At 34.9% G+C, this 23,575-nt stretch overlaps 1 protein-coding gene and 1 long non-coding RNA gene across 24 annotated transcripts in view; both read right to left on the reverse strand.

Annotated features, from left to right (window-relative positions):
* The window catches only part of LOC129721289 (patronin), a 137,802-nt gene that overhangs the window by 35,998 nt on the left and 78,229 nt on the right, over window positions 1–23,575 (reverse strand). For 22 of the 23 annotated variants that reach the window (XM_055673690.1, XM_055673704.1, XM_055673707.1 and 19 more), the window contains exons 5-11: window positions 16,071–16,218; window positions 15,747–15,896; window positions 15,585–15,685; window positions 15,406–15,515; window positions 13,389–13,556; window positions 9,862–9,999; window positions 9,680–9,802 (exon numbers count right to left, since the gene is read on the reverse strand). In XM_055673690.1, coding sequence (XP_055529665.1) covers window positions 9,680–9,802; window positions 9,862–9,999; window positions 13,389–13,556; window positions 15,406–15,515; window positions 15,585–15,685; window positions 15,747–15,896; window positions 16,071–16,218 — 938 coding nt within the window. The remainder of the gene's footprint in view (window positions 1–9,679; window positions 9,803–9,861; window positions 10,000–13,388; window positions 13,557–15,405; window positions 15,516–15,584; window positions 15,686–15,746; window positions 15,897–16,070; window positions 16,219–23,575) is intronic. The other variant, XM_055673698.1, reaches the window with a different exon arrangement.
* Window positions 3,969–5,535, reverse strand: LOC129721291 (uncharacterized). Its single transcript, XR_008727380.1, has 3 exons — window positions 4,798–5,535; window positions 4,499–4,742; window positions 3,969–4,443 (listed from the first exon to the last, which is right to left on the reverse strand). It is a non-coding gene; the product is annotated as an uncharacterized LOC129721291 (long non-coding RNA).

The following is a 23,575-nucleotide window of genomic DNA, read 5'->3' on the forward strand; positions in this document are numbered from 1 at the left end:
GGCGGATTTTAGCTGAATTTTAGCTTAATATGTATATGGATGTAATTAGTGGCACTAAAAATTAGCTAAACTACTAAACTAAACTGAAAACGATTTTTATGTAAAATTTCCTGAGGAATCCAAATAAATCAAACGGTAGGGTCTCCTGGGTCTGGGATCCTTTAAAACGGAGAAATTCGGTTGGGATAATGATTTACGCCGTTATTGTTGTTTAAAGTCCAGTTTGGAATTTTTCCTTGAAAGGCCCATTCATTACCATCAATTTGACGTCGAAAAAGTTAAAATCGATCAAACGGGTCAAAAGTTACAAATTTTTGAAAATTGCAAATTTTTAAAAAAGTTGATTTTTTGAGCCATTTTATTTCAGTAAGTGCCATACTAAGGACCAAATAAAAATCAGTTTTCAACTTCGTAGACTACACACATTTACTTTATATGTACTATATAAATGTGGTTTGGTAAATCATTTTAATGTTTATAAAGCATCTTTATCTCGATTTTTCATGAGGATGGTTCAGTTTTGAGGGTCAAATCAAATCAGCTTTGACGCACCCTTGAACCATGTCCGATTGGGCTGAAATTTTGTACAGGTCATTTCTTTAAATTCGATTATGGAATTATTCAAACATGTCATTGCCACCCCAATATATATATATATATATATATGCATCAGGAGAATATTATTTTTCAATGCATGACACTAACAGAAGACGTCATTGATTTTAATTCGACAAATTAGATAGAACAAATGAAGCGTTGATTTTTTAAAAAATTTGAAATTGAATTGGTTGAAATTTTAAAAAATGAGAAAATTTATTAGACAGAACGGTTTATTTGATAGTCTTCGACATGTCGTCCCAAAAAAATATAAATCGTGAGAAAAAATAAAATGTTAGGGAAAGAAGACAAACTATTTAATTAAATTAATTAAATTTAATTACCTAAAAAAATCCGCCTTTTTTAAATCTTTTCTATAACAAAAACTACACACTTTTAGCTAAACAACGATAGTTGACTGAACTAAAGAAATAAAAAATAATTTTTTTTTTTTCTCTACAGAACTAATTTTTTTTTTTTTGAGATGGCAAAATTATTATCTACAGCTTCATCGAAAGCACTATACGGAAAACGAACCCGTTTTGACTCTGAAAATATTTTTATCATTAATTGATAGGTCCTCGGGTCAGTCAATTGGATTCATATGTTCATTCTGTTATCGAGAAATCTAACTTTAGGGGTATTTCCTCAGTCGACTTCCTAATGACTATTGTAATATTTGAAGATTATTATAGTCATTAAGAAGTCGGGTTAGGAAAAAAGTCAAAACGGTTTTTTTAATCGTCATAGTGTGTAAAAAATTAAAAGAGTTTTTTTTCTGACAAATTTTTATATTTACATTTTTTATTTCTCCAAGTTAAGTTGATTGGTGAAATTACAGTGTGCAGTTCTCGTAGAAAAAATTCAGACTCCTTAAAAGCGATTTTTTTAGATAGAGTATCAAACGTCTTCTGTAGTGGTTTTCTTCGATATGTTTTTGCATGAGACTACTGCTGCCAAAAACCTGCCGAAGAAAACCACTAGCGATACCCTATTTAATTTATAATTATATTTTTGGTTCTGAAAAAAATATGTTGTTATACGGTGGATATTTTTTCGAGAAGGACAAATTTATTATCTAAAACTTTGCTCAAGACCTTATACCAATCAAATAATTCGTTCTGGCTTAAATATTTTTTTCACTTTTAATTTTTTTTACTTTTCCTTGATTTGCTCCATGCTGTAGTTTTCCTCAAAAAATAAAATTTTGGACCTTTCATCATTTGTCCTTCGGGTCCTGACAGTTAATTTAACTTATTTTCTGCTGAAGAAGTTTTTTTTTGGGTGTATATTTTTTAGAAAGCTAAAATTAGCATTCACAACTTTGCCGTCAACCGATCAAACGAACCGTTTTGTCTCTAAAAATAAATCCTGGTTTGGTATCAGTGACAAAATGAAGAAAGTGCCAATTTATAATTTAGTGTTTATTTCCCAATTTTCTAAATTTAGACTCAAGAATACTTGAAAACGTGTGTATTCAGGAAATTAACTAAGAATTTTTAGTTTCAAAATAACTGTTAAAATCATATAAGGGAACGTTCATAAATGACGTAGCATTCAAGGGGGAGGGGGGGATTGGTAGTTTTGTGAGAAAATGTGACGAGTGGAAGGGTGGGGGGTTAAGCCAAGCTACGTAGCGAATACGAAACCAAGAAAAAAAAAGATTTTTTTAATTGTTCTTTTTTATCACTTTGTCTGTTTGTTATTTATGTGTGTTTGATGATAAAATTTGCAAATATCTGGGGGTGGGGTGTTTTGTTATAAAGCTACGTGATTATCTAAAGGAAGGGTCTTGATTTTGTGACGAAATGCTACGATGGGGGAAGGGGGAGGGTAAAAAAACCTAGAAAAGCTGCGTCATTTATGGATGTTCCCTAACACCATGAATGAAATTATTCTCGAAATTGTTGAAATTGGAAAAAGAATCTAAAGCTTAACTTTTTTTATACACGGACTAATGGCTGACAATCCCACAAAACTAACCGTCACAGTCGACAAATAGATCTCTAAATTCCCCTCAAAAAACTTCTTTTATTTCTCCATTCTGATTTTTTTGTCAAAAAATTTTGTTTTCATTATTTATGGATCAGTTGCTTGATTTATTGGACAGTACTTTGAAAACTTTATTACTAATAACTGAGATAAGATAAAAAAGGTCTCGTGCAAATGTATTCAAAAACACAAATGAAAAAAAAATGAAGCTGAAAGAAACAAATTTAAACTATTAATTTTGACATATTTCAGTATTTTTGTACCATTTTTCAATATTCTACAAGCATTATGACGCGTTCGTTCTACCGAACAGTTATTTGATACGTGATCTCGATTTGTGACACATGATCTCTGGATGCCAATCAAACTTCAAATTCCTTTAGCAGTAGGAATCGAAAGTTTCGTCGTCTCGAAGGAAATCCCCATGCAAAGTTTTAACTCAATCGGACTTCGGGAAGTCGTCCTTTAAAGCGGTGAAAGTTTCACCTTACCACTCTCATGCAGAGTCACAAACCAACACTATTCATTTGTAAAAAACGTAATGTTCATGTGTATCCTGAATATTTTAAAATTTCAATAAAATCATATTTTTTTATTCACACATTGGCCTACTGTGCGGTAGAACGAACAGTAAAAAACTCGGTTGTGGAAAATTGGGAAGAAGTTTTTTCACTTTTTTTTCTTGATTACAACAATACAACAATACTACAGTCATACCTCGATATAAGGCAACCTCGATATAACGTAACTCGATATAACGTAACTTTTTAAATTGAAATTTAAAATAAATGATACAGCAACTGTTTTGGGCTATAAATTGCTTCAGAAAAATGTTTGTAGTATGTTTTGGAACCAATGCGAAAATTGTCCAAAATGGGCATAAGGAAGGTTTAAAAATACTAATAGGTGATGGAAAATATGTTTTCACGCATTCTTCAGTAACAATTCAGTCTTGCATCAATTAAAAAAAAATTGTTTGCTTGTTGAAATTTTCTCTAGATGGGCATAAGAAAGGTTTGAAAATACTGATAGGTGATGTAAAATAGGTTTTCGCGCATCTGTGAGTAACAACCAACAGTCTTGCATCAATTAAAAAAACTTTTTTTTGCTTGTTGTAAATTTTCCTGATTGGGCATGAGAATGGTTTGAAAATACTGATAGGTGATGGAAAATAGGTTTTCGCGCATCTTTGAGTAACCATTAACAATCTTGCATAAATTGAAAAAAAAAATGTTTTGCTTCGATATAACGTCATGAAAATAAAAATAAAGTTGCCTTATATCGAGGTATGACTGTAGTACATAACGGATTAATTTTAAGTTTCTCAAAAATAAAATTTAAAAGAAAAACAACTTTTATCTTCGTAAATAGAAAGAGTATTTATTAAAAATTTTGTTAGTCAAAAATGACACATGAGCTTTTTTAAGTTATTCAAACGTGAGTAAAGTTTAATTTAAACCAAGAATGGTCGATATTCGACGTTAGCTCATTTGGCATAGTTTTCATCTTATATACTAAGCGCTGTTATATTATGCTCTATGACAAATATGCTCTATACAAGCAGAATAATGGTTGATAGCCATAGTGGCCGGTAGTTGCTACTTCGGAGGCCTCAACGATAATTGTTCATCCAGTTGCTTTAGTGGCGCCGACCACTACCAGAGCCGCCACCACCACTGTTATCGATAAAATTGTTCCACGATTTTCAATTTGATTGGTAACCAAGTCGTAAAAGTCGTTATTTTAAAAAATTGTCTTCGACAATGCCGTTCATGGGTGGTGGTCCTTTTATGAATATGAACAAACTGTGATTGGCATGGTGGGTGGCACGTTAGATGGCATACTGTTTTTCACCTGCAAAAACAACACATGAAACAGCCATAAGATATGTATTATGACAATCAAATACCGTCTGTAGTTATTTTGTATCCTTATCAAAATCAAAGCCCTGTCTGTCTGTCTGTCAACACCCAACTAACGAATGGCAGGTTTCGTCAGCAAACCAAACAAGCCGAAATATCCTCACAATTTTTTGAGAATTGTAACAATTAGCGGTACATTCCGCTGTAATCAGCTCCTACGGCACTGGTCCCCATAAAACGTTGATATTGGTGTGATCGACGAACTTGGAGGTATTTCAACCGGTGCTGGATCTAAAATGCAAATGTTTTAGTTAAAAGAAAGTAGTTTTTTTTCTATCAAGTTAACCTTTTTGTAATAATTTCGGTGTCGCCAACGGTCCTGCATCCTGATCACTGAAATAGGTCTTTTTGCTCATTAGACCTGCCTTGTAAATTTTAATAAGCCATCGTCAATCAGTGATGCAACAACTTTGCTTGTTCGTTGGGTTAAACGTATAAACATTCGCCGTTTTCGTGGGGGAATAATCTAGTATGACGTTTCAACTAAGTTTACTGGCTTAAAGGATATTGCTGATAGCACTAACAAAACGATTCAAATATCCGGCAACGATTTCAGCAAATTTTTTCATCATTCAACCCTTCACTAGAAAAGAAACTTTGTCCAATTTATCCGATTTTCTTCACACGAAATAACCAAAACAACCCGCGGCGATGGCGATTCACAACTTTCGATTGCCTTTTCATTTTAGCAAATCGAGTAGCACAAAAGTTTTTTATTTAACAGTTCACTAAAAAACAAATCTTCTTCGGCTTATTCGATTAAAAAAAAACAATTTACATAAAACAGCAGAAAAACGAGAAAAAACTACCGGCGCCGGCGATTCGTAAAGCGATTCGCAACTTTTGACTGACGTTTACGAACGAGAGCAAAAAGAATACGGATACGCATACGTACGTAAACAAGAATGACACGTTCGTACGAAAGCAACGATGTTCGAAAGCTCGAATTGGTTAGAACGAATCGGATTCGTATGTGTTCGTATCGCATTCGTACGCCGCTGCTGCTTTCGTACGAAAGCGATACGGCCGTAAACAAGAATAAGGGTGAATATTCATAATCACATCGACTATCTCGAGACAGGGATAACAATCAAAAGCCATTCTTACTACATAACCATAACGGTCACTGAATTGGAAAGTTATTTGAGACCAACGAAAGATTGAATTAAAGAAAAAAAAATGAAAACACTAGAATCATTGTATGGCCCAGAGATGCCAAACATGGAAACATGTGAGCTTTACTCGGTATATTAGTCGAATAAGCTGCAACCGGATGCGATTAGGGCCTTCCACGGGCTACGTAACCAGCTACTAAACATAACTAGCGCTGTATGCGACGCTGATCCTTCCGGTGGTTCTTCACGTAAATGAAGCGTGGACGCTGAAGGAAGTCGATCGACGAATGTTAAGAGATTTTGAGCGTAACATTCTACGATCGATATTTGGCAGTAAATTGGAAAATGAGTGTGGCGCAGACGCATGAATCACGAGTGATTGTGATATAGTGATACCACGGGGCAGGATTCAGTGGGCTGAACATGTAACATGGCCCCGTGGTAAATCCTTCACTCAGTGGATATCCGCGGTAGAAGAAGAAGCGCGATCTACTGGTGTACGAGGTGACTTGTGAACATCTGCCCAAGACAGAAGAAGCTGGACATCTCTAATTCGTTCGGCCCTAGACTGCCGTGAGATGATAAAGTGACGTAAGTGCCACTTTTTCGAAAATGAGTTTTTCATGCCAATTTGTTCATTATTCTAAGACCTTTTTTTTGGTATCTTCTTTTTTTTATTACTTATTCGTACGTGCATAAAATAAAAAATAAAAAAAAAACAATGTGACGTAGGCACCCATTTGAATCACTGATCACTTGGATCTACGTCACAATGTCATCTCACGACAGTAGACCGGTAAACGATCCGTCAGTCAACAAAGTAAAAGTAAAAAAAAAACTGGAACCCTCGCATTGTATTTACTAGGTTTTTTGTTAACTGCCAAAATTTCATTTGAGATGTGTTTATTTTTTTTCTGATGCGTGAAGACATGTGAGACACTTTTTTTATGAAGCGTTGAGACATTTGAAAAATGAACAGCCATCCCTGGTATCGCCCTCGAAAGATAACAAAAATTCCGAAAACTTTTCAACCAAGCTGTAACATGTTATTCAATTTTTGTTAGCATTTAACAAGCTGTCATGAACATTGATTGCTTGTAACCAATCTTAGTTGTTTAAAAGTATAATTATTTATTAGAGAACAGCTGAAGATGAAGGTTCTAATCAAAATTGTTTAAAATTTTCATCAGTAAGATATTAGAAAAAACTGCCCGTGTTTAAAATTGCCAGTTTTGATAGGTTTGATAATTATCACGCATTTATGACATCTAGTTATGTTTCGACTAAGAGAGTCTGGGGATGAAATTTTCATTCAAATCCGGGAATCCCGGAAAATATTTTCTACAGTGAAAATTATTGAAAAACCGACTCAAAAATGTAGATTTGTTCAAAATTATATACACTTCTGTGCAGTAGTGAGAATAAATGACTTTATATGAACAAACCCGGCCCTGAACAGTATGAATAATCTTCTTCACTTTTTGTCTATGAATATTAGGGTGGGGAATCGTTATATGGAATAAACGAAACTTGATAGCAGAAAGCCAGAACCAAGATTTTTTGTTCTATTTGGGGCCCTAAGCAATCCTAAATTTATCGGAAGTCGATTGGTTTTGTCTCCGTTTGGCGCATTGCATTTCAAATTTATATGAAAATTTGTATGGAAAAACCAACTTTTATGCATTTTCCATTCTAAAGAGCTCAAAATGCTCAAACCATAGGTTTCATAACTTCAAATGGTAGGTTTTTTGATACCTAACAACTTGGCCGAAGACACTTAAGAGCTAGGGTGTCCCAAAAAAAATACTAGAGCTGTTCAAAGTTTGATATGTCGAAATTTATGTTGCAAATCATTTTTTCTGCCAACACTGCCAGTGTACCGGCGTCAGTCAGATTTCCATCAGAACTAACCTCTGAAACACGTTGTAGATTCTTTCTACGCCTAGAATATTGACCTAAATTTGTTTGCTTGATCCTGTTGAGTTTGCAAACTCGTAATGACAGGTTACTTCTTTTGGGAATCCTACTGACGCTGATACATTGGTAATGTTGGCAGAAAGCAAGATTTTCTGCATTTAAATCGACATACTCAACTTTGAACAGCTATAGCTCTTCTTAGAGACATCCTAGTTCTTCAGTGTCTTCTGCAAAGTTATCTAAAATACTATACTCTAACATAATGTAGTGTATTATTAGAGCATTCTTGAGCTCTCTAGAAATGCAAAAAAGTAGGATTTCCCATATACATTTTCATACAAATTTGTAATGCAATGCGCCAAGCGGAGAAAAAACAATCGACTTCAGGCAAGTTTAGGGTTGTTTAAGGCCCCAAAAGGAACCAAAAAAACTTGGTTCTAGAAAATCTTAACTTTCAATTTAATGAGGTTTCAATGAAATAACTATATGGGATAATTTTGACCTTTGAATTTCGTTTGGAGACAGGCTCAGCCGTTTCGTCTTCTGGACAAAAAATCCGTATGTTAAATTTGAGTTCAACCGGATTTCGGGAAGTGGATCCTCACAGCGGCCAGAATTTCACTTTTTTGACGATGAAAAAATGCACAGGTAGTAAATAGTTCATGAAATGTAGAAATCTAAGTTTTGTTTTTAGTGTCAAAAGTCTTAAAATCTCGCGTAACATTTCAAAAGGACCTAAGTAACAAATAGAGATTCTCTCTTCTCTCATTTTGTATAAAATGCCGAAGCCTGGTTAAAAAAAAATGTTCAGAAACATCGACTTCCTGAGACAAAAAAAATCGAACTGGGAGAGTCTAGTTCCAAGTACCAGGTTTTTTTTTTTGAAGAAAGAAATATGTTAGATAACACTAGATCTCTGCGTTTCATGCATTTTTAAGAAATTTTGGCATACAAAATTTCTATCTTGAAAGTTTCATGAGCCTGTGCCAGTTTTTTTTTATTTTACATTGGAAATTTTTTCGAGAAGACGAAATTTTGAAGCCCTCCTGCTTTTGGGTGACTATCCGTCTCCACTTCCTTTTTTCGGACATTGGAAATAAATTTCAATTTTTTTTCGAAAATTGTTCAATCTTTTTGTTCTAATGCTTTTTTATGAATTCAAATCATCAAATTATGGTGTCATTATTTTCTTCTATATAACAAAAAAATCCAAACTAAATAAATCACCGCCTTTTAACTTTTCTTTGCAATTTTTCTCGCTTCCCGGTAAACCAAATTTCTATTCCACGATTCTCGGGAAGCTGAAAACAGTCGGCTCTAGTTTCCCTCTCCTAGCGCTTTATGCTGAAATTCATCTGTTTTTGCGCTAAAAAGCGGTTTAACAAAGAATCGCGTGTCGGTTAAAATTTTATCCCTGATTGTTTTTCAGTTTTCTCTGAAATTCGCTACCCTGTATAAGGTCAATGTATGTCATAATGCTCCTATTGTGCATTAATTTGATTTGGCCACTGATGCAATTGAGTAAAAAACGTGAGTTTTGGAAACCCGCAACAATCACACAAATCTCCTGTTTAACAAAAAGTGAGTCCCGTTCGAGCCACAGTTTATACAAGGTGTGATGATTGAACTTTTATGTTCCAAAGTTCAGCCGTCATCAGTACCTATGTACTAAGTGCAAACTAACTTGAAAGAATGTCAACAATAGTGAATAAAAGATAAGAAGAATTCAGAACTTTTCAGGCACTAAAAATAGTTCTGAATCTAGCAAAAGTCGTTATGTAATGTGTTGACTAAAATAAAAAAAAATGACAATAAATGACGGTGCAATGAATATTGAACTCGTTCAAACAACGCGCATTCGTGCTTTTTTCATGTGAGATGAGTTGTATCTTCGAAGGCTATGTACAAAAACCCTAGTTATGCATACCTTTTGTTTTTCTGAAGACATCATCTAGGAAGTTCAGGGTTTTCTAATAAATTGGAACATTCTTTTTTGTGCGCAAAAAAGAAACTATTTCTACATTGTTATATGCATGGCACGCAAGCAAATCAGTCTAAAACGCCAAGATCAGCGACAGGTGAAAAACAAGGGAACTCATACTGTACAAAACAAACACCACGGCGTACGGAGCTTACCTCTTTCATCTGCCTTTGAGTCGTTGTTTGTTTTTTCCTTGGCCTGCCGGATTCGAGCCGGGACCAAAGGTTCTTGCATTGATGATAACGTTGGCACTCCTTTGCTTCGGTGTACGACAAAGCCTGAAAAATTAAATGTACCATTAATTCAAACAAATGTTGATCTGAAATTATTTCTATACCTTCGTCGTGTTCTTGATACTGATGCTGCTGCTGTTGTTGTTGCTGCTGTGAGTGTTGTGTATATTGTGGCTGCTGATCCTGCATATCACGAGCGGATACATGTTTTCGCAGAGTACTAGCGGACGGTGAACGAACCACTGTTTTCGGGTGAAAATAATAAAAGAGAGAGGTATAGCGAATGTTTTGTTCCACTGGTGTGCAATTTGAATATCTTGTCATTCTAATTAAGTGAATTGAGACATTAAGGCCAACTGATAGCTTTGAAGCTATGATAACATTGTTCCGGAATGGATGCAATAAGCACATACAGATATTCGTACAAAGACTAACGACAACAAAGCAATTTTACTAATGCATGCAATACTTGGTGCGCAAAATGAGAATCAAGTGACATTTTTTTATTTTGCATTTAGCTCGCATAATGTGAGGTTGACCTTGTTGGACCTGTAAAACACTATAACGAGGCTGCATCTTTCGTTAAAGACTGATTTATTATCGGTAACTTCACAAAATTTCGCGTCTTTATTAAATGGAATTCACATAGTGATCATTTTCGAGCGAAATTTTACACTCACTTGACACAATATTAGATTTTCCCATCCGCACTGATTAGTCAGCACTTTTCGAAACAAGCGATCGTTTTTTTTTTCATATCTTCATTCCTCTACCTAACATTGCCACTTGGAACGAAAGGAACAGTCTCTGCTCAAGTTGGTCAGTTTTATGCATTGGGGCACTTTTGCCAGAAGTACCAACTTGGGGTGCCACCGTGAATGAAAACCGAGGGAGAGTAAGCTACATATAGATAATATGCACACAAAAAAACCGCTAATGGCCAGGAACACTTGATGCTAATATGTGTTATGTGGATGGGCGAGAAAATATGTGCTTTCTGGTTTCAAGTTGGATACTTGGCTTTAGCGAAGAAAAAAAGAAGAAACATAGGTTGAATTGTTCCTTGGATTGGGAAATCGATCGCATTTTACTGGTCGTGCGTACGGAAAATTTTGTGTTCATCTCTTTTTTGTCTCTACGGTCCATGTGAAATTGCATGAAAAACAACGTTTTGTAGCAAGCAGAAAAAATGTTTTTGCAGATTCTTCACTTTACCTAAGATGGCCCAAACTCAAGTTATTGTGGAATCTTGATGAAGTTACATTTTTAACCTGAGTGTTGGAAATTTTACCTAAACATGTTCATTTTCTACTTTGAAAACCAATTTAAAATAGCAGAAGAGTATGAAGAATATTTATTACTTGTGAAAAAACTCCCTTTTTTTCAATTTCTATTACATTATTGTAATCGCCTATTATATGGAATTACAATGCTTCTGTTTTCATCTGTTGAATAGCCTATCTCACCTCAATTTTATGAAACATGCTAAACCATTATTTTTGTAGTAAAGATTTTCGTTTTTGCCTTAATGAAAAAGAAACACCGTAACGGGTTAGGATTCAAACCTCCCCTATCTCTGCTTGATAATAAAACTACCATATTAGAGGCCATCGACATTTATCCACGTAGATAGATTTCAGACGATTTTGACCCCCGACCCTCCCACTCCGCGTACAGCCGCCCATATAAATTCGAAAAATTAAATTTTATATGGACCGGGGACATTTTAAAAACCGACCTACATATTTCGCTGCAATTCGACCGTTGTTGTTTCTCACGGGAAACAAGGTGTCTAGTATCAGCACTTTGTTCCGGCGAAGAAATGTTGGGAAAATATACTATATACAGATTATAAAACGGGAGGTTGCATCGAATGTCTCTCTGTCTGTTGGAAGAGAATTTTGTCTTGAGAACCAGGTATGGTTCCGGGTGAGACTGTCGCTTCATTAAGCTGGAATTTTGCAAGGGTTCCTATTTTTTTCGAGAAGACGAAACTTTTGAAACCTACCGCTCAACGAAATACGAAAAGTTGATTTCCATTGGCACCCTACTGTTTACGTCATGCAATAAACAACAATTAGACTGTTCACGTTGCACGGTAAGGGGTATCGCAGATGATAGCAAATGAATGAAACACTTATTTTTTCTATTCTTTTTCTCCAACATTCTTTCGCATTCATATCCCTGCTACATCCAAACCCGTATTGACAGTTAATGACGTGGGTGCGCCAAACCACTGTTTTTCTAATCCCGCTTTACTACATGATAATCATTGATTTAGGTTACTCTCTCTCTGAATATTCTCAAAATTCACCTTTTTTAATCCCACGTCTTTGCTTCTGGGCAACATTTACCAAAAGGTTATATTTTTTAAATTGGAATAATCACTCAGGATTCACACCTTTTTCGAAACACTTTTTCATACACAAAGTTTTGAATTTAGTCTTTAATAGAAATAAAAACAAGCATTCCAATGCATACAGAGGGAGAAAAAGACACAAAAAGGAAGATTAGAAAAGGACCAAGCGAGAGAAAGAGGGAGAGAATGAAAATAGCGAGCAGAAAAAAAGAGAGAGCGAAAGATTATGAGATACGAAGACAATTGTTCACTTTTTAAAAATGAAGCTGTTAGTAAATTTGGCACTAAAGTGCGCGCTGTAACTATAAAGTATGTACAATTTTCGAGCAAAATTTCACCCTTTTTGTGATAAAGGCGTTGTTGTTGGTGTCGTTTTGATAAGATTTTTTTCTTAATTATCAACTTTAGTCAATTTATGAAGCAATCTTCAGAGATAAAAAAGGTGGAGACAAATCTGGCTTTGTTAGTGAATTTAATCGATTGATCGGGCAATTGAAACGCAAATTTATATTTTTACTGAACTGAATAGAACGCTATTCACTGAGAATAGTAGCGTATTTTTTATCTAACATCTTCACACGATTTTGACTCAGTACGTGTGTGTTTTGGAGCTGAACATAAGCCTATTCTACGAAATATGCCAATCTACCAAGTCATGCAAAAATATTTTCCAGCAAATAACAATTGATTAAAGAGCATTCTACAATCAACGACTTCAATTCCATGTGACATGCTAAACTGTAGAATCTACTCACTGATAATTTAATATGATTAAGAAAATCTGCCTCACATAAGAAAATAAACATTTACTACAACCGAAAACAATGAACAAATGAAAACAAATTTTACTGAAATATGGTACATAATAACTAAGATAAGAAGAAAATTATACCGATGCAAAACTGGATGAGAAAAAAGTGAATAACACACATTATATTTCACTACAGCTTCTTGGGCAAATCGATAAAAAAATACTCTACTGCCACGTCGTTATTCTTAGATAAACACGAAAAGGTGTCATTTTTTTGTTTTATATAATCGAAAAAAAAAAGAAATGTACAAAATATACTGAAAATAAAGTGTTGCAAATGAGCGTACACACATGTAAATCAAACACACGTACAGAAACAAAAAAACGTAAGACAAAAAAAAAACAGACCGAACTTAATGTCATAACCATGATGTGATACCAAACAAAACAGAAACAAACATAGTTTACAGGAAAACAAAAGACAAAGTAATTCTGGCCGAAATGTTGATTTCAGTTAGCACCTTGAAACGGTGGTTTAGCAGTAGCGCCTCCGTTACCGCCGCCAGTAGTACCCCCACTGCTGCCCGGGGGCGAATCAAGACCCGCTCGTAGCTCGGGAATGAATACGATGGCCTGGTGAGTCGCGATTCCGCGCCGATGCGCGATGCCGTGCTCGTTTGTTCCGGAATCTTTAAACGCATTATTGGGGTTATTGGTTTTTTGTTTCGATGGATGGCGGGAAAAATATACAAGCAGAAATGAAGTTTGTACAAAAGCACGTAAGTGAGATTATTTTTTTCGTGTGTTGAAAAATTTTCGAGGATAAGCTTATAACGAGATCGTTTGACAATGTAAAATTTTGAATGTGAAAGATGTACATTTGTGGGAATCATCACAGGTGAAGCTTATGTTAGGTAACGATGAATGTGAAAATAGTAATTTAGATGAACGAACGAATAAAAGGTTTAAAAGAGAGAAAAATGTGCAAAAAATAATTATGGAAAAAAATGGTTGTACATGCAGTATAGGATCGACGGATGAGCAATTTACAAATTTTTTACTGGTCACTCCTGGTTACAACTTCAACCCTGTACACAAGATTACTTTGGTTTCGCTATTATTAACAAACACACCGTTGCCAATTTAAATTTCGCTTAGCTACACACCAACACGGCACTTTTTTTTTCGAAAATGTAAAGTAGATAAGAGATAAGCTAACTTCGACTAAGGCCTGCATATTTTTTCATGGATATACAGTATGGATTTCGACCTATCAACACATATGATGAGAGTAACATGACTCCATTTGGTTGATTGAAACAAACCCTAGCGGATGACAACATTGAAAATTGATCAAAAAATCGTTAAATATTATAAGCATAAAAAGGTTCGCAAGATGAAATGTAAATGTCATAGCAATACACACTCCATTGTCTTATTCCAATCATCATTTCCGAAGTTCGTACATAATAGGCATCCGAAGTGTAAAACAAACTTATACTAAGTTGCCATGTTTCTAATAATAACGACGTGATATGTAGAAGCGAGTACAACTCTTACAGTTCGAAAGTTTGTTTACTACCATAAGGTGAGCTACACAATACAGGTGAAATATACGCCTAATGTATAGTGAATCGTTTTTCGGTTCAATAGCCAAGTAAGGAAAAATATATCCTTCAGTAGGTACTAACGTCTAATTACAAACAATAACATATTACCACGATGCTGCTTGTTATGTAATTTTCATTAAAATTATTAGGAAAAAAATAATTAATCTATTAAGCCTATACCTTATGAACTTAGAAAGATATAACAAACACATAACATATTTATACAAATTTCGCTTGCCAAATGAAAGCCAATTAACCAATCACCCAACGAGTGCCAATTATACGTTTTAGTTGAGCGCCTGTTTAAAAGGAAGCCAATACCGAAAGCTTGCCAAAATACATATTGACAGAAAAGTGAACCATTAGGGATGGACCACTTTCGAGTCGATGTCATACTGGCCATAAATACTTATTTGGTGGGCGAAATAAATACTCAAAGGCAACAGCAGCTCAGCTTAAATCCATGGTAAAACCAAGCAACAAAGAAAACAGAAAGAAAACTAACGAGGATTGCTCTCCTATTAAATTGATATTTTTTGATCATAACTGCACGATAGATTGATAGTGATGAACGGTCTAATTGAAAGATACTTAAAAACCTAAGCGAAATTAAGTCTGGTAAACAAAGTTTTATGAATGGACATCGATCAATACTGCGACAGTGACATAAGATGAAGGGATTGAACAATCAAAGGAAAATGTAAGATACGAGTTCTCATTGGTTTCTTAGGTTTAATTTTTGTAACATGATTCGATATCGTCCAAATTTTTCCGATGAGTTTATCGTTAACTAAAAGATTCGAGCATGAAAACATGTGATATAAAGGGAAATATTATGGACACAGATGTTTCAGATTGAGTGCACGCGCGATAGGTTCATTTGAAGGAAGAACATAATTACTTGATTTTTTACACGCTGTCAACTTACCGGGCACCTGCTGTTGTTCCATACCAGGATAACATACACACTTCGCTGGATGTATTTCGAACAGGTTGAACAGATCAGCCAACAGGACGACTAAATTCTGTTTCATAGCTCTGATGAAAAAAAATGAACGATGAAAATTAAAACATGATCCACTTGAGTAAGCAACAGCTAGATATTACCCTCGCATGTAGGTTATGTCCTCTGGGGTCATGTGAAACACAGAATATGGCAAGCTTCGCTCGGAGAAATTACTAACTATGAGGATATTGTGGATTGAGTCCTGAAAATAATGTTCAATTCAAAAAGTGTTTAAAATCTGTTACGTGATACATTTTACATACCTCTATGGTTGGTACGTGGTTGAATTTAACACTGGACCAAGGAACTAATTTGGGACAATAATACGATATTAGGTAAGCTAAACTGACACCGTCGCATAGGTCACGAATATCACGAACTGGTGGAATGTTCGGGCTCTGGAGTCGTTGACCCTGCAAAAAGAAATAGCATTGAATAATTGATCTATTGTCCAATTGAATAAATATAAATGGAAATATAAAAAGTATCGCTAGAGAAAAAAACATGTGTGCGCTAATCGAACCTTTGGTTGTGACAGTGATCAAAATCAAAACCATTGAAAAAGACAGGAAGGAAGGTTAACTCACGTATTCATCGACGGATGAACCGGCAACACCTCCGTTGGCCACCTCGTAGTCAATGCGTCGTTTCAGCGCACTGCATACGTGCGAAATCCAACTCAGCAATGCTGCCTCGTGGTGTTGTGCGGGTTGAGACCCACTTCGGCCGGATATTCTGTAAAAAGAAGAAAGAAAAAAGAAGACACGTGAAAACTTGCAGCAAGCAAAAAACCGACAGCAACTGCAACGAACAAGCCCAATAGATGCATCCTACTAGTTTTTTTTCAAACATCGATAATCTCACGTTTGGAATGTGTTTTTCTGTGCATCGATTTACACCGCTCACACTTCCGCACCGTTGTATTATGTTAACATAAGATATGTGGAAGATGTTGTTTATTCATGGGTAGGTTGTCACGTTTGATCAGAATTGACTGCATTAATTTTGGTCTAACTAATTTGTTGCAACCAAGAAAGGGTGCGCGGATTGGAACGGTGCTTAATCTAATATTTTTTATATAAATATGCAAAGTCGGTTAATTTGTTTTGAATAAGTCAATTGAGTTGAGCTACGGTGTTAACTACCAAACCGGTTAAAGTGGCGATCATCAACTTTGTGTATAGTCCACAGCATTTGTTTTTCATCTTCCAAATTGGGAGAACCAAAGTCTAATATTCGTTTCGTTGAAATGTTGGGAATTCAGTATGAATTAATCGAAAACCAGTTTGTTAAAAACTTACAAATTCTTAGTACCGTTAGGGCGTTTTATTGTTCTACTACTTTTTTGCATAAAAATATGTTTCCCAAATATCTGCAACCTGGTAATGGATACCCGACCAAACGATTATAACAAACGGGGTAATCAAACGATTATAACAAAGTACAGAATTATATCAAATTCTGTTATCATACACTTGAATGTTCAAAAGTGTGTTTTTTAAAGCATATTTATAACAAAATTTGCTATTCAATTAACAAAATATTGTACATTCTAACTAACTCCGATCTTTTTCTGCCAAAAACCTTACAAAACTTGTAATAATTTGTAATAATCAGCAAGTAATTTCGATAGGAATTTCTATATTTTAACTATTAACGAGACCAAGTTTAGAACACAAGTTGATACAAAAAGCTCGTAACAAAATATCAAGATTTGTTAAAATATTTGCAAAAAAAATGCAACGATGATAAAACACATGTTTCAAAAATTGGGAAATTAAGCAAACTGAAACGGGTAATTTTATAGCAAATTTTATTTTCGTAATCTGAACAATAAAACAGTGAGTTTTTTTGTCAGAGGAAAAAATCTAGACATGAAAAAAAAGTGAAATGGGAACCAATTCTATTGTTAGTAACGGGATACCATAGAACAGTAAGAAATATTAAATTAAAGCCACAAATAACAACATAAAATCCATAAATTTCATATTCAGCCAACAACCATCCATGTCAATATAACCAAACCACACCAAACACACCAAAAAAGCTAAAAGAGGAGGAAAAAACTAGAAGTAGAAAAAAAACGAAAAATTGTAAAAAATATTGAACATATTAAAATAAAACAGTGGACCTGAGAAAGACACCAACCGGTGTCGAAACGTTGAACAAAATCAAATAATTTAGATATCAGTAACACTTCATTCAAATCTAAGAAGATCGAAATTGTTTTTTTTTGCATTTTGATCTCAAGAACATTAAAGATTAATAAGTTTTGAGCGAAAAATGTGCATCTACATATTTTGTATTTTAAGTACAAAATATGCGTCCATATATTTTAATAAAACGATTCTTCAACAACACTATTATCATTATCTGTTGTTGGCCTAACATAAATTAAAAACAGTGAAATTATATTGAATTTTCAACGCAACATAAAATACATTTTCAAAAATACTGAAAAGCTTTCTTACACGCTTTGTGACTATCAACGATTAAAAAATTCTCTGAACAGAATGAGGATCCCGTCGGGATGCGGTATATTTTTCCAAATCTGTATCATATTTCCAGTTCGCTTATTTTTCGTTCTTTCTCTACTTCACATACTGTCTGCTTAATGAACGAGAATGAGGATATTTATTAGGATAATTGTTTTTATCAAGATAAAAAAATACGAAATATTTTTTTTTTTTTCATTTTAATACATTATAATCGCAATGATTACATTTAGAATAAAAGTCAAATTCATTAAAATTATATTATATTACATTCCACCCAACAAATTTATGTTTTAAAAACTGGTATTCATTCTAAGAAGATCTATTTAAATAACCTTTTGCCAGAAGTAAGGACATTTTTTAAAAAAAATGAGCAACCGAAGAGGGTGCTTTGTTAGTAAATTAATGTCCTATAACTTTTAAAGAAAAATAATGAGACAAATCTACCTGTCTCTTCTTCTTTTTATATAAAGAACAAGTTTTTTATGTATGTTCCAGCATAAATTTTTATTTGCGAGATAATTGGAGAAGCAACATTTAAACAATAATTCCAGTCTGGTACATTATTCTCTCCAAGGGGGATGGTGTAGCAGGAGAAAACCCTATAGTCAACTAATATACAGGCAGCAAATAAAATTACGCCTAAGCAACGCCTCTCTACCAGTTATTATTTTTTACCTCGTAAAACGCGAAACCCGTACCGTTCGATGTGCTCAATGTTTATAAGGCGAAAAATCCAATATTAGCAAATTGTAAAGAATACTTTTATTGATGTCGCCTCAGCAGTCTCACGTAAAGAACTGTATTCCATTTATGCTATAAATAATTAATAAACTAAAAATTCTCTAGACTTGGCTAACCAAATACTCCAGACAAGCTAAAAGTTCTCAGTGACACTGAGAGTGCGGAATTCCGTTGAGTGAAGCTAAAGATCCACAAAAAAAAAACCTAAATTAATCCACCTAGCGATCAAACCCAGCCTTTCTCATTCAAACTTATTATTTGTGAAAATAGATTTACATGAACGCTTAAATATATGAAATTCGACGTAATGTTAGTGCTTAAGAAATAGCGAAATAAAAGAAATGATTCAATTTCGAATAATTTAATCACGAGCGATACCAGGAACGTTCAAATAGTCCGATACCACATTTAAATCATGTTGAAGCCACATGTATTGATCAAAGCAGGTATAGTTTTGAATAGTCTTTAAATTCCTTTTCTTTCCATAACCAAGGTTTAAAACCAGATATCAAATTGTTGTGAATTTTGTTAATTGTAAGTTTGAGAGATGACTCGTTCGTATGACACTAGTAATGTTCAAACAAGTAGTGTAATCTTTGAGATAATATACTTTCGTTGTTTGAACAATTTGATACATAACGGTTGCTTATGTTCGATTTTACACAAATGAAATGGGAACATATAGGGCAGCCAAACTTTGAAACCACGTGTCCAATCATAATTCATCAGTTAACCGTTAACTAGCTCGTTCATCTGATATCAATATTGTTCAAATCGGTTGTGTAGTTTCTGAGATAGTGAAGTTTCATGATTTTCACATTTCGATACATTACAGACGACGTTACAGTCCGATTACAGTGAAATTCAATAGGGTGTTGTGAGGCAGCTAGACTTTTCATTTTACACTAATTTTGTGTAAACCGGGTCAGCCATCTCTGAGAAAAGTGAGTGAGTTCAAGTAGTCTTAGGAATATGTTCCTTTTCATAGCTGGATTTCACGTTTTCAAACATAATAGGCAAAGTAATAGTTCGATTGCAAATCAAATTAACGAAGATTGCGGGTTCGAGTCCCGTCTTGACAAGGGAAATTTTTTCTAAGTCTAAAGTCACACCTTCTACTCCCATTCTCGCAAACTACATACGTTGCCCGCTTTACTAAACTTAAAAAAAATCAATAGGGTCTTATGGGGCAACTAGACCTTCCATTTGACACTGATTTTATGAAAATCAGTGCAACCATCTCTAAGAAACATGAGTGAGATTAAACAGTCTTCAGAACACGTTTCTTTTCATAACTTTTCAGGTAACCCGTTCATTTTAAACCAATTTTGTTCAAAACGGTTGTGTAGTTTCTAAGATAATCATGTTTCATGATTTTTACATTTTGATACATAACCCCTAAACTAAAAATCCGATTACAATGAAATTGAATAGGGTCTTATGGGACAACAAGACCTTTCATTTGCAATTAATTGTATGGAAATCGATCCGGACATCTCTGAGAAAAGTGAGTGAGAATAAAAAGTTGCACATACACACACACATACATAAAATGCTCAGCTCGTCGAACTGAGTCGAGTGATATCTGCCATTCGGCCCTTTGGAGCTCTTTTATACTTTCGGATTTGCCAGTGATTGCTATACCTTTCTGGGAGAAAGGTAAAAACAAAAAACCAAAAGAAGAGTAGAGAAAATCAAAAAACCTAAATTAATCCACCTAGCGGTCAGACCCAGCCTTTCTCATTCAATTTTTTATTTGTAAAAATAGATTTACATGAACGCTTCAATCCAATAAATGTTTATTCACTCTTTAGGTTCTAAAATATTGATGTTGTAATCTTTACATATAAAAATGCAGTCAAGTCTGTCTGATCCATATAGGCCCGAAAACTACCGAACCGATCGACGTGAAAATTTGTATGTAGGGGTTTTTGGTCCCGATAAAGGTTCCTATGATAGTTTGAGACCCCTCCCTCTTCTGGAAGGGAGGGGTCCCTTACAAATTAAACAAAAATTTCTGCACAACTCAAGAACAAACCAAGCAAATGAAACCGAATTTGGGTGTGGATGTTTCAAGGGGTAACTAATATGTCCATAATAGTTGGATGAAACACAAATTTGTGCACATCTCGAGAACTAATTAACCAAATGGAACAAAATTTGGCAGGTAAATGTTTTAAGTGGTAACAAATATGTACATAATGGTTTGAAACCCGACTCCCTCTTCTATAAGGGAGGGATCCCATGAAAATGAAACACAAATTTCGCACAGCTCAAGAACCAATCAAGAAAATACAACCAAATTTGGTATGTGAATGTTTTTAGAGGTAACAAACGCCACTACCTCTTCTGGAAGTACATGTTTCTTCACAAATTTCTGCACATCTCGCGAACTAATCAACTAAATGGAACCATATTGGCAGGTGAATGTTTTTAGTGGTAACAAATATGTTCCATAATCGACCTCAGACAACATTTTGGATTCCCCCCAGTTTAATCCTATTCCCTTCCGCCTACATCCAACCAAACGACAAGAACACGTTAAGACCCCGGATCCGGAAACAGCAACTAGACCCGCACGATAGTCTCAGGTCCCGAGGGAGACAACCCAATATGCCAGTCTGAATATCTTGACCCAGCAGCGGAACATATTCAATATGCTGCTTACCTATGGCGATGGAAAACCATCAAACAACAAATCAGTGCTTTTAATGCAAAACATGCTAGCTTTAAGTTAGATTTAGTTTCAGCTCGTAGTTGGCAGCGAGGATAAAAAATTTGCTTTTAGTTATTAAGATACTTTAGAAAGTAAGCTACCAGATATAATTGGCGCCGTTAAACATTAAATTGTATTTGTGCCGTGTCAAATAAATTATAGATGGAGAAAAAAAAAACATTTTGGATTGTAAGATGGCAACTTCCGGTTTCTGGAAAACAGCCGAAAATGGCCGATTTCCACCCAATATAATAATATTCGGATCTAGAATAATACACAGGAGCTAAAATCGACCACAGATAGCATTTTAAATTCTAAGATGGCGACTTCCGGTTTCTGAAAACAGCAGAAAATGACCAAATACCACCCAATATGAGTTTTTCTTTAACCAGTATGCCGTTCAAAATCCAGAAATTGTCTCCAAATGCCATTATGAAATCCAAAATGGCGACTTCCGGTGCCGGAAAAACAGCGGCAAATGACCAAATACCACCCAATATGGGTATTTCCGGAACCGTAATGATGCACTGGAGCCACAAATCAACTTCAGACAACATTTTGAATTTTAAGATGGCAACTTCCGGTTTCTGGAAAACAGCTTGAAATGAACGATTCCTATTAAATATGAGTATCTCCGCAACCAGAAAGATGCACAGAAGCTAAAAATTGATCACAGACACAATCTTGAATTTTAGGATGGTGACTTCCGATGTCTGGCAAACAGCCGGAAATGACCAAATACCATTCAATATGAATGTTTTCAGAACCAGAATTCCGCCCAGATAACAGAAATTAATTTCACAGGCAATTTTAAAGTCCAAAATGACGACTTTCGGCTTCTGAAAAACAGTCCAAAGTGACCAAATATCACCCAATATGAGTTTTTCTTTAACCAGTATCCTAAATACCATTTTGAAATCCAAGATGGCGACTACCGGTTTGTGAAAAACAGCCTAAAATAAACAAATACTATCCAATATGAGTATCTCTGGAACCAGAATGATGCAAGGAGCTAACAATTGACCTCAGGCACCATTTTGAATTGCTAAATGGCAACTTACAGGCAACAGTCGGAAATGACCGAATAATACTCAATATGGATATTTCCGTAAACGTGATGATGCATAGAAACCAAACAATGACCCTGGACACTATTTTGAATTTGAAGACGACCACTTTAAGTTTCTGGAAAACAACCAAAAATACCTCCCAATATGGGAATTTCCGGTGTCAGATTGATGCCAGAAAGTCTGCTGATAATGACAGAATACCACCCAATATGAATATATATTCAGAATTAAGGCGATGTACAGAAGCCAAAAGACGAGGATGTTGTCATTTCGATAAAACCAATCATTTCAAACGATTTGTTATTTGACTTTGATCATATCCTATTGCCGATTCGTCGTGCATTTGCAGACTTCAAACAAACCGCAAGGAATCAATGTTCATTGCTTAAGTTCGATTATAATCAAATGAAATGGGAACGTGTAGGGCAGCCAAACTTTGAAACCACGTGTTCAATCATAATTCATCAGTTAACCCTTAACTAGCCCGCTCATCTGATAATAATAATCGAATCGGTTGTGTAGTTTCTGAGATAATGAAGTTTCGTGATTTTCACAAGTCGGCACATTACAAATGAAGTTACAGTTCGATTACAGTAAAATTCAATAGGGTCTTCTGAGGCAGCTAGACCATTCATTTGACAGTAATTTTGTGGAAATCGGGTCGGCCATCTCTGAGAAAAGTGAGTGAGTCCAAGTAGTCTTCGGAATATGTTCCTTTGCATAGCTGGATTTCACATTTTTAAACATAACAGGCAAAGTAATAGTCCGATTGCAAAACAAATCAATAGGGTCTTATGGGGCAATTAGACCTTCCATTTGACACTGATTTTATGAAAATCGGTACAGCCATCTCTGAGAAACATGAGTGAGATTTAACAGTCTTCAGAACACGTTTCTTTTCATAACTTTTGAACCACAAGTTTTTTCAATTTTTATGAAATTCAAAACTTAAGGGTTTTCTAGGTAGCCCGTTCTTTTGAGACCAATTTTGTTCAAATCGGTTGTGTAGTTTCTGAGATATTGATGTTTCATGATTTTCACATTTTTAAACATAACCTCTAAACTAA

Source organism: Wyeomyia smithii, chromosome 2 (genome assembly GCF_029784165.1).
Source record: "Wyeomyia smithii strain HCP4-BCI-WySm-NY-G18 chromosome 2, ASM2978416v1, whole genome shotgun sequence".
In the NCBI taxonomy this organism is placed as follows: Eukaryota; Metazoa; Arthropoda; class Insecta; order Diptera; family Culicidae; genus Wyeomyia; species Wyeomyia smithii.